Genomic DNA, 17,791 nt, shown 5'->3' on the forward strand with positions numbered 1-17,791 from the left:
GTCCCTTCCCTCTCTGAAGAAAAAAAGTATCAGAGTTAGATTTGATATTTTCAAAACATCTTGTGGGAAGGGAGCACACAAAAACAGACCACAGATTGAGGCAATTCATCATTACTTGGAAATCTTGCATACGCCCGCCGACCCACAGTGAAACAATGATGCGCATTGGACGAGAATCATCCAATGAAAAAGTAGCTTTCTTTATCAGAAAATTTAAAGATGGTAGCCAAATTGGCATATGTCTCTATCAAGGAAATATATGTAAGTATGAAACCCTAATTTAGTTTTTACTTTCAGTGACATAATAATTAAGTTCTCTTTTACCTACTATATTCAGCATGCACAAGGGGCATGTATAATTCGATAATAACCATGGGTCAACGCAATCTTTGTGAAACTCGTGCCGGCATGGAACGATTCTAACGTCCTGGAAAAGATATAGGAAAAATGTTAAAAGGGAATATCTCTCAATAAGTCTGATAAATTTATAGATAATGAATGACCCGTTGTTGTGTTAAACTAATGTAAGGGAATTCACCATGTAACTTGACGGTTTTTTTTTAGAAAAAGGCTCGGCAAGATTTCCTAAAAGAAACAATGGCTGAAACAGTAGATTGTCTTTGGGACAAGCGCTTTGTTTGAGTAATAGTTTAAAATATTTACAAAGTTTCCATATAGAAGCCTTAACAAGACTATGTTTATCTTTAAATGTTTTGGGACATAATTTTTATCCTGTCCAAGCAACTCAGGAAATTTTTGTAATGATTAGTGGTTTCTCTTACCTACTATAATTTATCTTTTCGGCAAGTTTTTTTATTGAAATTTTCTTGTCATAAAATATGCTATGCTTGAATTGGAAGACGGCTTTTCCCTTTCATGTTGGAAATAGATTGTGGTTCAATCTTCAAGGTTAAATTGTAAAGCTAAGGTTATCTTCTTTCTTGGGTATTGCCATAGTGTGGTACGGACTCAGACAATTCCAGGAACAGACTTGTTTTACTGGAATAAATTTTACACAAAACAAGACCCAGTTGTTAAACCAAACATGGACCATTACCTGGCCTTCTTTAAATTTTTCTAAACATATGACACACTTGGAGTTAGGTCCTTCAGACTGTACTGATAGTGTGCTCTCATTGTCACTTGTGTTGCTGCTTTCTTCTCTTGTGCTCAAGGAATCTGATGAACCACTGTGGTATTTTCTAGTTTCCATTCTTGATAAAGCATGCAGTGCCATTCGTGTAAGAGAGGACTGTGTTTCAGAAAAAAAAAATCAGTGGATGAATACTTGATGAGAGGAAAGATTTGGATTAGTTAATAAGCACAGCTGATCTACGGAGAGGCATTGATCATTCCAAATTCCAATTCGATCTGGAAACAGTGGACAAGAAGAGCCACCCAGTGGAATGTCCATTGCTAAATTATTATTTATTATTATTTGTGAAAGATATGGTCATTGATCTCTGTGACTATATGATTAATAACTGCTTTTGAGCTTCACAACCACTATCATTTGTAAATTGCATCATTTTACTGCTATCAAAACATCTAGAGCAATATGGTTTTTTTTAAAAACTCTGTACATGGTGGTACAACTGCTGATTTAACATTATTTCATAAAGAAATTGATAAAGTAGTTACTAAATTACTGAAAGTTTTGCAGAATTACTTGGAAGTTGTTGGTATACTCAGTGATCCTATTTAGCCAACCAGATTTAATAAAAACATGTATTATGACTTGTTGATGGACACAGTTATTCTCTTAGCAGTCCTATGATTGTTACACCTGACATAACCCTTTGTTGTTTGACAAAATCCTTATGAACTGACTGTAAAATTAAATGGAAAGCACTCTTCTATTAAGCTTACCTCTTTTTGCTTTTGTCTCCATTTAATCTAACAAAGAAAGAAAAAATGTTCAAAGAAGCTAGTGGGAATAAGAATTACAGCATCAATTACTAATTATTTACAAACAGAATTTTTTAGCCTCAACTTAACATTTCTGTTAATTTAAAATCACAGAAATTTCTCCTAGAATGTTTGTTTTGAAGGAAAAATTATAAGTTTTAATAAGCCATTTGCATAGCAAGTGCACCAAGTACAGACCAAAACATTGTGATCATGTGCTGAAGAAGTGAAACATCTGTGATTCTGCTTTGTTGCCCTTGTATAAAATCCACTAATAACTTTATCTACAGGAGGAATATGGTTTAGGCAAAGAAATGTGAAAAAACTTTGCATTTTGTTCTTTTGCTGTGGGTTGAAAATGTGCGAATCTGAAATTCTGGTGACCAAATCATTCAATTCAGTGATTGAGACAATAATTTGTAATCCCACATCCGCTGGAAATATTGAATTTTAAATCTTAAAGCAGCTCATGGTAGAAAGGTGGTTGCTGGTTGATTAAGCTTTGAGAGGGTCAGTGGTATTTTTTATTTATTTATTTATTTATTATGCTAGTCTTACCTTAAGCAGTAAGATGAAGCATACAATGGAGACCAAAATGAAAAATGTCATAAAAATGACCATGTCAAAGTACTCATTAGATGCTCTCTGAAAAGCAATAAAAAAGGGTATTTTCACTTGTGAACAATAAACTACTGAATGTACATTAATGGGTAGTTTTTAGAAATGATAGCACAAAGACAATGCTAGTATAGCTGTGTGAAATTTCCTGTAAAGAAAGTTGAGATTTATGTAGAATGAAATAGAGTTTGATAGTGAATTTGATTATTATCAACTCCTACCTGTGGTGTATAACCAGCCACACTATATTGAATTCTTGCTCTGGGTACTTTTTGACTGTTACAAAAACAATAAAATAAAAATTTTAAGTAAATGATAATGAAGAAAACTCATTTGTGTGAAGTTGAATATGAAGAATATAGTTTCTTACTTTTTCACTATATTCATTAACTTCTTGGCATCTTTTCCATCAATGAGCACCACAGGTCTATCAACCTTGTCCTCTGCAGCATTCAACTAATGTGAAGAATCAAATAACATGGTTAATCAAATACCATATTTTAAACTGATTCTAATTAACCAAAAGGTTGAGAAAATTATTGTCATCATAGCAGCAGAGTAGATAGGGAAATACTCCCCATGTCTGCAAGGAAAATAGCCCAGGCAAATTATCTTATCCCTGAAGATGGATAAATACATGAGGTTAACAATTAACCCTCAACACGCTGAGATCAGTGTCCATATTCTCCATATTGTTCTCTGTACATTTCCTAAGGTGCTGACAAGGAGAATTTGTTAAAAATCAAGAGTTTCTTTAAATGATGATCATTTTCTTTATTCTCACGACCTTAATGTATGATTCAGGGGTGATATTGTAAGGAGAAATTAGATGCTAGTCACTTGTAAAGGTTGAGCATCAAAGTATGTCTCAAAATGTGTGATAGTCGCTTTGGATATAGATTATGGGATACCTCCCCCATCAAAACGAGCTTCACCTACATAAAGCACTTGCCTACACAGTGAGACAAATGAGGACAATTTACTTTTACACATTGTCTGGTGGAGAATAATAACAACAACAACATCCAGGTTGAAATTCTTCTATTCCTAAATCAACATTTTAAGAAATGATTATAATCCAAGGTGCATGATGTTTCCTCCTGATTCGTAGATATTTTTTTTATGCCAAGATTTTTTGAATTTTTTTAAAACAGGATAAATAACAGATGGACATTGAAAAATATAAATGCTATAGAATGATTAAAAAAAATAAATCCCCTAAAATGTAGCCACGTTAGAGTAACAGAGTCCAGTAAAAGTACATGGAGTACAGATCAATGAAGTGGGACAAGTGGACTTTGATATCATCTAGATAAGATGGTCCTTCTGAAGTATCTTTTTACAAATGAAGGCAATCATTTCTTTTCACTGGATGTAATCAGAAAATTTATGATTTGAGTGAATTTTTTTAAGACTGATCTACATTACAGACGGAATTGTCCATAGCTGCTAAAGCAATTACAAACACTAATTTGTGCTCGAAAACAGATCTGTCTTGAAACTGGAGCTCATCCCCTCTTTAATTACTCCACAAGGGAAGGATATATCACAAGGTTAACAACTTGAACAGCTGTTGAGTTGTTTTTTTGTTCAAGGGGTTTGCCCCCTTTGCAGTCTAAGCAAGATGTTTGTTTTGACCTTGTTTGCTAGATATAGGAGGTTACTGGATCTGTGGTTTTTGTTGTTAAGAGGAAAAAATGGTGTAAGAGGAAAAAATGGTGTAAAAAAGAAAATTTCATTTGTGTTCGTACCTCATCGGCTGCCTTTGGATGGTCTGTGATGTCAAAAATAATAGCTGTAGCTCCTCGCTGTAAAGCTCTCTTGACCTTAAAAAAATAATAATAATTCAGATACTTAAGTAAGCAATAATAAAAAAAAGATTTGTGTGGACTTTGGTTAGGTAGTTTCTAATTTTCATTATCAATGTACTTCTTCCCTGTGAACAGCCACACAGGCAACTTATAGAATTAATACTTCCCTCATTTTGTGGCTTTACATTTATTTGTGCAAAGCTCTAGTGCTGACTTGTAATTGTATACCCAGTACAGCCTTGTGTAAACCCTCTTCTTTAAAACTTTACAACAGGAAAACAACTTAAGTGGTTAATATTAGTGGGAGGGGCAAGGAATGTTTTCAACTAGACGCATTTACACTTCATGTTGTTTTGGGTACACATATGGTTTACATAATCCCGTAATTTGTCTATGATGTTTTTCCCATTAACTAGGATGATTAAGTCTTCTTGTGCAAAATGTGACACAGGGGTAGAATTATCATGCCAACACCCACATTTTGAGTTTGAGGGCCAGGGTAGATATTAACTTGGATTTGCAAACATTTTTCAGACACACCCTTAATTACATTTTTATCTTCCAGGTGTAAGGACTAATTTAGAATTGATTGCACTCTTTGTGCAGCTTGGGAAAACATGGCTGTTTATCGAAAGAGTGATTAAGGTAAATAAATGACTCAGCTAGTGCAATTAAAAATAAGTTATTCATGAGATTTTGAGGGTGTTTCCATAAAACATTACCGCATGGGATTGGAATGAAAGTCGTCCCCCTCTCTGTATTTCAAAGAGGAACTGTAACAATGTGGTTTTGAACAATGCTGGCATCTTACAGGATTTATTGATAGCTTGATGACTTTTGCCTCATAAATCTAGGGGGGCAGGCGGCTTTTTGAAAGCTTTGTTAGAAACTGAGTCATGCAAGTTGCCTAAAGAAAAGAATTAATTTCCTGTCCCATTCAAGTTCTGCTACATCTCTGGCCTGTTTAAGTACTGATGGTTGGGGATTGAAAGACTTTGTTAAAAAATTTGTGATGAGTTAATTGTAGGTATTAGTAGAGGAAGTAAGTTACCTTTTCAAGTAGAGTAAAGCAAGGCTTGTTAGAATCAGCTGGGGGCAAGAGTTTGACTACACCAACCCAACCATATTCATATAAATCGCCATCATCTGATGTATTGCACAGCCCAAGGGGGTGAATCTGTTGAATAAGAATGATAGAACAAGAATATTTTAAAATTTCATTGTTAGGTATACTGTTAGGGCTGGAAAATGAGAAGATCAGTGTGTTTCTTGTGATTGGGGATATCACATTCATGTAATTCACTTCCTGCATCAGTGAGATTAAGTTGTACTAAAAGTTTGATCTGCACCTGTGAAGGTGCATGCCATTTTCAACAGTGTAAAAGCACTGAAATGGTATTTTTTATTTATTCTTCATATCATCAATATGTACAAGGTTAAAGGATTGCCTGATCTATGCCAAAAAAACAATATAGACTTCTCTCCAATATTTCGAGGTTTGTAAGGATTTCCAATGTCTAAAATGCATTAATTGAACAGTTTTTTTTTTTAAGAAATTAATTTGAACTGAAAAGAACTTATCGAAAGTTGAAGATCTTTTCCCTTTCACATTGGGTCGAAAAGCAAGGATTAAAAAGTGTAATGCTACAAAACTCCCTTATTGCAAATAAACATTACAACACAAACTCGGATTCTCTTGTTGATGACACTCAGAATTAATGTCACTTTTCTCTGAATTTGAAAATGACAGAAAACTTCTTGCAAAGATTGGTGCCTAAGTTATTCAATATCTCTTTTTTTGCTTTCTTCACTTTGACTTGTTTTGATATCGTTGATTTTACTTAAAACTCTAAACGGGACACAGTACTTGCAAATAACCAATTTCTAAAGTCTCAATTCTTATTTCTTTCTTGAAATTGAATAAATGTTTACGATGCTCGAAACAAAAGGTTTTAGCAAGCTCTTGTTAAATGAAAAACCACTGTTATTAAAAGAACGAAAATTCCAATTAATTGAGGCTTGTTTTACCGCAAAACAAATTTTGCTGTCTTAAAAGGCAAAGAAATGAAAAACCGTGTTAAAGTTTTAATCAAGGCCGAAACTTCATCAAAAGGAGCTGGTCGGAAATTTTCATTTTCATTTTAAGCGTAATCATCCTTACTACCTCACAAAATCCTTACTACCTCAAAATTGTAAAGGTCCAAATTAATCAAAGGGTGAACCGAATTTTGAAGAGGTTTTTAGAATTAAGGTTTTTGTTCGATAGGTACGATGCCGCAGACACCTTTCAGTCTGTTCAAAAGTTTTCAATGCAGATACAATTGGGCAAAAGGACAAGCTGAGAGCGAAATAACTCGTAGACAACAGTAATTTTGATAAAAGAAAAAACGCGAATATTAAGAATGACAATCGCAAGAAATCAAGGTCCTCAGTTACACAAACATATCGGAAGCAATGTTTACACAACAAGCCATAAGAACTTAAGAAAGATTTTAACGGAGAGAACAAAAAAACACAAGCCGCTCTCTCAAAACGGCTCAAATTACAAAACACCAAATGATGGGCCGAATGAAGATTCGCGCTGTCGAGGTAGATTTTACTTTAATCAGTGGAAAGTATAAAACTGCGGCTCGATTAGTAAAAGTTTAATTACAAACTCAGTGGGGCGAATCAGCCGCTTCACAATTTCGTTAAGTTTTTGAGGTCAGTTTTAATTTGGTCAGGAGGGGCCTCAAATGTTCCAAAGTTGTAGACAATTGATCGTCCGCTTGGAGTAATTGAACTGCAAAAATGGCTGTTACGATTTACGACAATTTTTTTTTTCAAGTTTTCTTAGGAAACGTGGAGAACGGTATTTCATTTTCGCCCTGCCGGCAGAACGCAAGTGGTTATTACACGGGTACTTGAACAGAATCCTCTCTTGAAAGATTGTTTTCAAAATAAAGCCCCCGCGAGCAATTATATCGATATCCCTTCAATTATTTGAAGAGGTCTTTCTCTAAATGTGTACCAGGCATTTCAATCTTTCTAAGAATTTAAGCAAAGCTCTCAGTCCAGCTGTGATGTTCGGCGATGAAAAGTCTTAAATTTCCTTCCCTGGAAGCGAAGAAAAACAACTTTTTTATTAACTTCGCTGCAGACAAAAGGTCTTGCATGGTACGCGTTGTTGTTTCGCGGTGCTGATAAGCAGTGTTATTGTTTTCGATGCTATCATGACATCACTCGAAGTGATAGACTAATCTTCTTAGAGGGCAACGTCGCGATACCGAAATCGCAATTGCTTACGAGTCTTTTCAAAGTGCTCTGGAAAAGCCATTAGTGTAATTAGCCCAGGCAATCAGTCCCGCTTCCCCACAAAGTTTGGTCTGGAGATAAAGCTCCAGAAAAAAAGATGTTTCTGGCTTGCCGAAGTAATGGACATTTGTACGCGGAAATGATTTGCGGCGACGCGATAATCGCAGTCACAGAGAGAGCGGTTCCGATGCGGACATAGTACAAGGGCCATTTAGCTTTATTTTAAATAGAGCGGAACGCGGCAGCGGCGCAATAATTTGCTGCTCACATTACTTCACAAAGCCACGTGTTTTATCGCTTAAAAAACATTCGAGGACTTGACTGCAGGCGAAACCGAAAAAAAACAAAACCATACAGACGTAAAGAAATTTCATTTTCAAAACAACACCTCTGTGGAGCAGAAAGTGAAAGAGAGAAAGAAAGAGCCGACTCGTTTTTCATTAAAATGAAATGACCAAAAGAGTTCTACTTAATAAGTTTTGTTCGATAAACAATAATAATGTATTCACAACAACAAAGGAGTATTATAAAAATGTGATTTCCCTAGACTCTTGAAAACGCAAAGCAAATTTTGTTTTTGGCTTCTGTAGATCATTCAAATGACAGTCGCACGGAAAGATACTTTCCTACTAACACTTAATTGACGTCAGTTTTATTAAAGCGATAAGCCACAAACTGGTGTGCGTTTGAGAAACGAATGACATCATTTCCCGCATTTTCCACAAGCGTACGTTCGTTTCGATGCTCAACCCAATCTAGAATGCACTTTAAAGACCCCAGAAATGGAAAATAAAAAGGTTATCAACCTCTGACGGGCTTCCTATAGAAAGACCGCCTCAACAATGGCGATATGAACGCTAAATGATTGTATTGTCCTAGATTTAATTCAAGGTCTTCTGGCTCCTTTAATTATCTTGAGCTAGCGGCAATAACAGCTTTGTGTAAGTCTGAATTGTAATTGTAAGCATTGTGCTCGCAGGCCCTCGATGAATAAACACAGAGCGGACCTAACTTATTATATTCTTGGTGTGACGGAGGGAAGTCGCAGTTACTCGACGCCGCTCTCGTTTGCTCTAATGGCCCGAAGGCCACATTTTCTGTCACGTTTCTGCTCTTTGTGGTTTTAGCGCAAAGCCCTTCTTTTGTTCCTCGAGCATATAATAAAATCTAATCATCTCTCGGTGAAGATGTGGAATGCGCTTTAAAGTGGAACTCCACAAAGCGCTAAGAGAAATACAGTTCTTCAAAGATACATTAGTTTGTTTGAAATATCGTGTGCGGAGAATTCTTCAATTTCATGTTTAAGGAAATACAGTCGCGGCAGCGTTTCTTGGGATCCGATCATGAACTCCAAAGATTGGTTTCCTCTATAAACATTAGTAAAAGACCAATAATCCCTGGAGTTGTCTGTTGTGTAAGCAAAGAGACTTTATCTCAGTCGAACACTCAGGCTCCTTCGCTATCCCAGATCGTATCTGTCAACTCGGAATAGTTATAAACTTGACTAGAATACGATAATAAATGTGCCTTAGACAGAGGCCGAGTTCAGACACACGCGGGTCAAGTGCCTCGATAGGCTTTGGTCGTAATAGCACAAAGCTGTAAGTGCAGACGGTATTTCGATTTGAGATTAAAACGGACTCTTGTAATGAAAAGAATCTCGCTGCTGTTATTAGCTAACCCACTTATTGTTGAAAGAATTAGATGATGAGGTGCTTGTGCGACCGCGAGTGTTTTGCGAACGGCAAAGGAAGTCAATCAAGGTGAAAATGACTGCCATTCCTTATTGCTGTCTCTTGAATTGAGCGTGCTCTTGAGCTCAAAAGGCTTCGTATTTCCGGCATGCAAATAAACGCTGTTTCTGACAAATCTTACCGAGAGTACACACACCAGTGACCTATCGACCTCTTCCTTTAGAAACACTGGCGTGTTTAAGAGGAATACTTAAAGCTGTTCAATCTTCGCAAACGATACACTACAGCCTGAATAAATCCTAGAGCGCACACACGCCAAACCAAAACATTCCGCCGCTTGTATGACGGAAACCAACACAATCCGATTTGAAAACTACAAGATAATTGATTGCAGGCCGTAGCGAAGGGCAGTCACGTCCACGACGCACGACTCCTACGCGTAAAATTCCCGTGTTTTTTATTAAACGAAAACAATTGATCACTGAGCCTTTAACTTGTGAGAAACCAAAGATGATATTTGCGAAGGCGCTAATAGAAATTTGCTTGAGAACGGCGACGTGATTGCATCATGGATGAAACCACGAGTAAACTTGTCGCCAAGTGAAATGAACATTAATCGAGCTAGCAGGCATCCCTCGTATTTAACAAAGGCCAGTATTAAGTCCGATCGCGGACAAAAAACGGCTCGCTCTCGTGACAGCACTTGAGGGTAATTATAATTACGGCAAGACCAATGCCGAGGCTTTGAATGAAAGTGATCGTTGTATTCATTAAATCGAACCAACAACAAGTAAAGCGTCGCACTCCAATATGTCATGCATGCGGGGTTTTTTTTTGACCGGCACAAGGTAAACAAATCGAAATTACTCGCTCGAAGTCCAGGCAAAATCACACGCGAAAAAAAATCTGGAACAACGCACGACTGGACCGAAGCGAAGCGAGATAAAGAAAACCACAGGGAGAGGCTGACTGCGGTAGAAATTCGTTCGAATTCGATCGATGTTTCGCGAAGATCTGTGCGGAGTAATTTAGTAGTAGAACGCAAGAGAATCACTCACCTTAAGTATATCGCCCTCAGCGCTTGTAGCTGCTCCAGCCTGGGAAAACGTGCCCTCGAGTTCATATGTATGTGTCGTATAATCTCCTCCGGACGAGTGTTCGTAGATCACAACTTCCACAAGAGCTTTCTCAAGTGCGAGTGTGACAGTCGGCCACGCGTGAAAAAACACCATCAGCCAACAAGCGATCGCCGTAGAAATTTCCATCGCCAGTCCAGGCTAAAATACTAAAATCTCTAGTCAAATTCGAGCGAAATCAGCGTGGATGTCCCTTGAACATTTCCGCGAACGACACGGCTCCGTCGCAGGTTATTAGATTGTTTCCCGACCGCAGGACCTCTAAAGGAGGTGATTCCTTTGGGGGTAGCTGTTGTTTATGAGCACAGTTGAATATTACTCGTGTGCTTTTTGTTATTGTTCTTTACGCGCCGGTCCGAACTCACCGCCACAGGGACCGCCTCTGTCTATCAATCATTTAATCTGTCAAAAAATAATTAAAAAATCATTAATGGTCAGGCCTGGTGGATTAACTTAACTTTTCCCCTAAAACAAAGTATCTCTGACGCCCTCATTCGGCTGGCTAAGCTAAATTGGCTGAGCAAATGTGCCCATTAGCTGCAGCTCAGCTCTGCGTCGATCTACTGGCTCACTTAACCAGTTGAAAGCGAGCCGCTGTTGAACAAAGGGGCCGAGCGCGAAATATTAAAACCTGCCGAGGCGGAGCTAGGAAAGCTCTCATTTATCTGCCCTCTTTGTGCATTTTTTATTGCAATGCTAATTAAATAATCCGAAAAAAACGACCATTTCGTTCTTGAAAACGTACCGACCGGCTTAGAATCTCTTCTTTCAGCTGTATCATTGTGCAGTTCAAATCCGCGGTATTTCGCGATTGTTTTGTGTCGTTCATTAGGCCAGGAAAGTATTTAAAATATCAATATTTCTCTGAAGCGGATTTTGCGCGTTTTACAAAATTTCGATTCTTTTAAATCTCAATGGAAATTTTTTCTTTATTTCACAGTAACACTGCTGCACGTCTGCTACGAAAAAAGCGTTTTTTTCTCCCTTTTAAAAAATTTACTTAGTAGTTATTTATCCTACCTCTTATGCGGTTTATATAGGAAAGCGGTGACTCAGTCTGTACATACATATATAAATGTGTTTTTTTTTTCTTGACAATTTACCCATTGAGACATTTTAATATTTTATGCTCCAATGTCCTTTTCTGCGCACCGCTCCAATAATGCTTTGGAAATATAATTGAACTGAGCCGCATGCTGTTGAATAGCCGTTGCTAATTGAAACTTTGTTTCATCGCAATAAGCCTAAGAACGCTTGGCAACCGAGGTTATTGCCGACGAAATTAGCTGGCCTGGACAGAGCTGATCTGAAATTTCAAGACTTTGGTATTCCTGAGTGTTCCTGCGAAGACGTGATTTGCCCATGATTTTGTAGCGTGTGAGAAGAGAAAAAAAAAATCCTGAAGAGAAAAAATAAATAATGCGATGAGGTGAAATGAAATGCTCTTGAAAGTCGCGGCCGAAATGATGTCGGCGACGGGCAATTCTCTAAATTTTAATACGACCAATTTGTTACCTTGCGATTCCAACCAAGAGCTCTTAATTGCCCCATTTGCAGCTCAACATGAGGCAAATTAACCATCTGAGAGAGCTTTTAAGGGTGCACGAGCCAGGATTCTGGGTATCTCCTCCGTCCTTGTGAGAGATGTTTTCACATTGAGCAAACTTTCCCATCCCACGCTCCACGAGCTTAAGTAAGATTGCGATGTTCATCTTTTGATTGAATACCGTGTAATTGGGCTGACCGTGACTCAGGAAATTGTGTCCCAAGCAGAGGGCGGTTTGTCAAGATTGTCTTAAAAAATTTAAATCGTGGACACCGGGGAGTATGAAACAGCTCAAATAAACAATTTATTTTTTTTAAAAGAAGTCCATTTAAACTAAGAAACGAAAAGAGTTCCCCATATGGTGCGCTCGACTACGACGGATGCAAATGTGTTCATTTGGCCCCATGAGAAAGTCGCAAATACCACTTTCTCTTTCTTCATTAAAAGGGCTTCAAGTGCATTGCGTCAGTGAGTGACTCAGCACAGCAATTGCGCCAACCAGTCTTGACGTGCAATTTAATTTCACTGTGCTCCGCCAAAGAATTGGAAACTGGAAGTAAATCGAGAGTGATGCATTAAGCTGTAAGAAAAATGAAGTCATAAATTTTAAAATCTATTAATTGTTGCGCAGAAAGAGCGCCGCGGTGTCTCGCTTGCTCCGAGCTTTACGTTTTATCTAATAGTGTTCTGTCCATTCGTGTTAGATCTTCAAAATTGAGCGATTTTGTTTAACAAATTAGTTTGGCAGCTTGCGTCAACGAAGGGCGAAGAGGTTTTTTTTTTTTTTTTCTAAAACTACGGAACTCGTTAGAGAAAGCTGTGGGTGGCGTATAGAGCTGACGAAAACTGCTTCTCTCTTTTAAAAGGCTTTATTAGGATTTTATCTCCGAAAAAAAAACCGGCTTTTAGCTACTTGTTCTTTTTGTGATGTTTTTTTTTTTCTTCGCCGACGCAATGAAATGAAATGGAAAGCAACAGAAACTTTGTGCGCGCGAAATTAATCATTATCAAATAGTGTGTTATCGAATCGATGTACTCCACAAAGGGAACCGATATTTACTCGGTTTTGCCTTTCTTCCGATGGATTAAGATAGCAAAAAATTAATAAAATGTGAGGAAAAATTGCACTTACTTCAGTGATGCTTAATTGTGAAGGTTTTCAGGCACTCAGCTGAAATTAAGGAGTTATTTTTCCGAAAATTATAGGGTCGAGAATATTGTCGGCGTGCTTACAGAATCCTTATTAAGATTAGTCACTAATTTTATCATAGATTTTTTGATGTGGCGTTCGTTTCCCAAGTGCTTCCTTTCGGCAGAACTCCCTTGCTCCAGACCGCTTAATTGTCCTCCTTCGCTAAACAAACAGTTCAAAGTTTCCTTAAAAGAAATTGTCTGTTTTAAATTCATTTTGCGGTTTCAAGCTACATGATGTCAACTTTTCGCCAGGCTGCGCGCACGAAACTTGAGTTAAACTGAAAAATCTTTTGTTCGTTGTCCTTGCTTGTTATTTTTTTTTGCAAATGGGTGGTAAAAACTATTCAGTGGAGCTTATTCAATTTTAATGACCTCAGTTATCTTATGAATGGCGTTTTACCTTTGTAAAAAAGAAGCAATTTTCTCCAACCTGGAGCGGGTTGTTTTAACAAACACTCGCTTTGTGCCGTATTTTATTCATCTTGCCGGTACCCTTTGGCCAGACTGGTCCTTTTCTGCTCTCGCACGATATTTTTTTTAGAATTCTTTTAGACGTTTTCACACTAAAGTGCCCGCAAGCTGTCTGAAGGTACTCGACTATATAAGAGCGCTTAAAGACTCTGTGAGATGCAATTTCATCCAAGCCACATCTAAGTGATCGCTGTGTTGTTGTTTTCGTTAAAAATGACGAAAACAGAAAGCCCATCGCTTACGAAAAGAGAACAAAGCCCCAAGGTTTTTCTTGTGATTAAGCGTGCAGGTTCTGTTCGCTCAAATTGTTAACATTTGTGCACGCAAACCCGGGGATATTTAGTGTTAAAAGTCTGTCCTTCTTTTAGCAGTTGAACACCAACATAGCGCTAACTCGCCGAAAACGCCTCAAAATGGCCTGAGACGTTAGGAATCGACAAAGAAAACAACAAGGCAATATTTTAAGTCCATTTTATTTCAAAACAAGAAATTTTTTTCTCTCTTTTAAGGCAAACCGATGACATCCCATACAAACCTTTATAAATATAAAGCGTTGCGCAACGCGGTAAGAGTCACGTCCGCTTTTCTAGTAGTGAGCTTGGGCTGCCTGTGCGTCACCTCATTTAACGATCGTTGCATTTAGCTCAGTTCAAAGCGTACGCAATATAATCTAATTTAGCTATTTTGTTTGACTCATCTCTAAACTGCTATCACCTTATTTTTCACGCTTTATAGCTGTGAACGAGAGAGGCGAAGGTTTGTTCGATCACATATTACTATTAAGTTTAGCTAGGGACTCGACCACTCATCTTTTGAATCAAGACTTACATATTGAATAAAGGCTGATAGTTTCGAAAGAAACTGTTTGGGGCTGCGTCGGTTGGGGTAACGAAATAATCTGGATATATCAACAAAGTTGAAATGGTAAATTGGCCACCGTAACGATTACAAAAGCTGACGTTTCGAGCGTTAGCCATTCGCTCCGACGAAGGGCTAACGCTCGAAACGTCAGCTTTTGTAATCGTTACGGTATCCTTACATATTGAAGCTTGGTATGAAAATTCAGGTGTGACACCTAATCTTGTCTTTTCAGCCTCCTCGATCGAAGACGTCTGACGCAATCACTCAATCCTTGATGGCTAATTGAGGGATTGATTAAAAGGAAAACGTTGGTATGCTGTTGCTCTGGCGCCCGACAGCTAAACTCAGAGGAAAACTTGCCCATTGTTTATAGTTCTTTGGTTACGTACCAGTAGATGCAGTCGAAGATCTCGTGAGCGACCACCCCAGGAATTCGAAAAAGTGGTCGCAAGTAAAGCTGTTCGCTTTGGAGAGTGGGCTCTCGAAAACAACAAAAATTATAAACAATAGGGGTGGTCGCTTACGAGAGTTTTCAGCAAAAGCGTTTGGGATTTGTAAATTCTCATTAATTGTGCAGATCAGTACCTGATGTGCCAAAGTATCCCTACAAATTACAGTACATGCGGTTTCGCTTAAATATTTTAAACTTTAGACTTAGTGGTCGCTTACGAGAGCTTTCATACAAGAGAGTTTATTAAGTGACATTTAAGCGGGATTTTACATTGGTGGTAGCAACTAAAACTGATTGTTTACGGGAGCGGTCGCAGGGAGAGCTTCGACTGTATTTCACTCTAAGAATTTCGGTTCGTATTCAATATTAAGAGACACTGTACTTTTTCCTTACCAAAAATGGCAAGAACGTGACTCTGTATCGCAGATTAATTTTAGAGGGCGTAGGAAGGTAATATGGCTCAACCGCAACCACAACATAAATTTCCGCAATGTGGTGCGGAAAGGAAGACCTTGAACACGTATCAAAAGTTTCGTGACTCGGTGCTATTGTTAGAGGTCTGTATTAGAAAGGGAAAATATTTTCACAAACACCTTATTGCGGTTACAAATGTCTCATCAGCGTCTTGCGTTATCTTCGCGGAAATGATGATCGGAAACCGGAAAAAGTTGGACCGCGGAATCGGGAAACTGACAGAAGTCTAGGAAACTACTGTCTCGGAAACGGAATGCCTTTTATCACAATACATTTGAGTAAGAAAGAGCAGAATCACACTTTTGTTAAGAAAAAACTGAAAATGTATACTTTTAAAACTACGACCAATACTTGAAATCTTCCTCTTTGAGTGCTGGAGCAAGAGAGCAACTCTAACTTTGTGCAAAAGAGTTTTCGCTTTGTTAAACTAATTATCTGTCATTGGTCTCGTGTAAATTCTCAATTAAATTTCCAACAGTCAATGAGTATTCGCAAATTAGCGGCACAACGACTAATATTTCGCTAACTACAGGCCATTTAATATATAGTTTGTTCAAATGGCAGCTGGAGTTGCACAAGAAACGTCAGATTGTCAATTAATATCTCCCCGTGATTAATTTCTGCAAGGTATGGATCCTTACAATTAAGTGAGACAGCAAAAGTTGTGACAGAGAATAGAGAGCCAGCGTTGGGTTTTCCATATTAGGCGAATATGTGACGAAGGGAGACTGGGTAATTGAAACTCGATTGGTTACCTTGTGCGTCAGGTGTTAATCTTTTTTTTTCTTCCCGGTTCCCAGACGTCTCTTTGTTCTTCGCCTTAAAGCTCGTCATTAGTCCATCACGTGTACTGCTGGATTTTTTAGTCGTTCAGTAGAGTTTACGCGAGTTTATGCGCGTTTTGTACTTTTTCTGGTGACAATTCCAAATGAATAGTGCACAAAGTCTAAATGACACAGTTTGAAGGCAGCCGTGAGTAATTAACAGTGTTGTCACCCGTTTTTCTGCTTGGTAATGAAGATGTTAGGTCAAGATTTTGTGAAAACATATTCACTAATTTATAGTTTGAATGTGTTAAAAATTTACGGTTTACAGCCCAGCAAGTAGAAATGTGCCAACATAACACCATTTTTTCTTAAATAGGTTAAAAGAACTGTAAGAGACAACTACCGTAAGGTTCCGCAAACATCAAACGTGTGTGAATTGGCAGAGAAGAATCACAGGGCGCCGTATTTCGGAGCAAAAGTAATTTATTTAGTCTAATTCAATTGTGTACAATGAAATAGAGCCGGTAACAGCGTGGAAACTTACCCGTTTTTCTCCTCAGGACTGCTGAGACTTTTCTGGTGCGCTTGACAGTGTCCTACATAGATGACCGGCTGCTCCTTGATTAAATGGCTCCGAACGTCTTAACTGGCCGATGGCAACGAGTCGTTTTGCGGGGCTGTTATTCCTCATGATTTCAGGTGAAATCAGGTGTATCCCCGGAGACATTTAAGGGCCCTCTCTGTCTTTATATGTCTACGACAAATCCACTGGAGTTTCTTCAAAAGTGCAGTTACGCCGGCACAAACGAAACTAAGCTCTACGGAGAGGTAGCCAAAAATCCCTCAGGGTGGAAATGCGTTGGAATCACAGACTAGTTTTAAGCGTGGCAGCCAAAGTTGAATTCGGATAAATGTGAAACATTGCGAATAATCGATGAGCGAGATAAGTCAGTGGAGAGCAGAACCGGGTTACTACAAATGGTGAAACACTACGGAAGAACTTGAATCGAAACGAACGAGATCCACCCTTAAGGAAAAGTTGCAATTCAGACTGTCTCTCTGTAACTGCTCTAAACTTTCTTCTTTTGTAAGAATTGTCCGCGATTTACAAGCAATCCGGGGCTTTCTGTCAGACCCGCAACACTAGCAAGTTCAAACAAACATGCTCCTAAATCGTTCTAAGAGATTTCTTTATATGTTATAATTTTACGATTTTTTTTTCTTATTCGTAGAATTACTAGATCATCTTACATAATTTGTGGAGATCCTCTTAGTCTGTAGTTGTTTCCTTGTCCATTTGTTTTCGGGAGTTATTTCACAAAAGGTCCACCTCTAAAACTCTCCTTTCAAGGCAATCTTTGTGTCATGTACTTCAAAGAGGTTTTTCCTTTGGCGTTTTGAATAAAGTCCGTATTAATGAATGTGTTTATTTAGGTACGTAAAGTTTGTGCTTACCGTTTGGACTCTGGTAACATATACAATTAACCTGTGCTTATCCGGTGATTGACGTCGCAGTCCTTAATAATTACAGATTAAAATCTTTCAGAGACTCGTCTCGGCGATTTT

The 17,791-nt window shown here is 38.2% G+C and overlaps 1 protein-coding gene and 1 long non-coding RNA gene across 5 annotated transcripts in view; one reads left to right on the forward strand and one right to left on the reverse strand.

Annotated features, from left to right (window-relative positions):
* Positions 1 to 13,352, reverse strand: part of LOC111332094 (E3 ubiquitin-protein ligase ZNRF3) — a 14,886-nt gene extending 1,534 nt beyond the window's left edge. The window contains exons 1-11 of one of the 2 annotated variants that reach the window (XM_088742953.1): positions 13,140 to 13,352; positions 10,384 to 10,863; positions 5,389 to 5,514; positions 4,278 to 4,352; positions 2,897 to 2,982; positions 2,748 to 2,802; positions 2,467 to 2,553; positions 1,870 to 1,896; positions 1,058 to 1,252; positions 325 to 427; positions 1 to 13 (exon numbers count right to left, since the gene is read on the reverse strand). The exon at positions 1 to 13 is cut by the window's left edge and continues 380 nt beyond it. In XM_088742953.1, coding sequence (XP_088599079.1) covers positions 1 to 13; positions 325 to 427; positions 1,058 to 1,252; positions 1,870 to 1,896; positions 2,467 to 2,553; positions 2,748 to 2,802; positions 2,897 to 2,982; positions 4,278 to 4,352; positions 5,389 to 5,514; positions 10,384 to 10,590 — 974 coding nt within the window. In that variant the 5' untranslated portion in view covers positions 10,591 to 10,863; positions 13,140 to 13,352. Of the gene's footprint in view, positions 14 to 324; positions 428 to 1,057; positions 1,253 to 1,869; positions 1,897 to 2,466; positions 2,554 to 2,747; positions 2,803 to 2,896; positions 2,983 to 4,277; positions 4,353 to 5,388; positions 5,515 to 10,383; positions 10,864 to 11,976; positions 12,138 to 13,139 lie in introns of those variants that run through there. The other variant, XM_022937361.2, reaches the window with a different exon arrangement.
* Positions 208 to 17,646, forward strand: LOC148717431 (uncharacterized). 3 transcript variants are annotated; one of them, XR_015994583.1, is made up of 3 exons: positions 208 to 261; positions 4,903 to 4,982; positions 14,766 to 17,646. It is a non-coding gene; the product is annotated as an uncharacterized LOC148717431 (long non-coding RNA). The 3 variants fall into 3 exon arrangements; XR_015994582.1 differs by lacking the exons at positions 208 to 261; positions 4,903 to 4,982 and adding an exon at positions 13,672 to 13,790; XR_015994581.1 differs by lacking the exons at positions 208 to 261; positions 4,903 to 4,982 and adding an exon at positions 13,802 to 14,428.
* Positions 17,647 to 17,791: the final 145 nt, after the last annotated feature.

This window comes from Stylophora pistillata, chromosome 13, assembly GCF_964205215.1.
Source record: "Stylophora pistillata chromosome 13, jaStyPist1.2, whole genome shotgun sequence".
Taxonomy (NCBI): Eukaryota; Metazoa; Cnidaria; class Anthozoa; order Scleractinia; family Pocilloporidae; genus Stylophora; species Stylophora pistillata.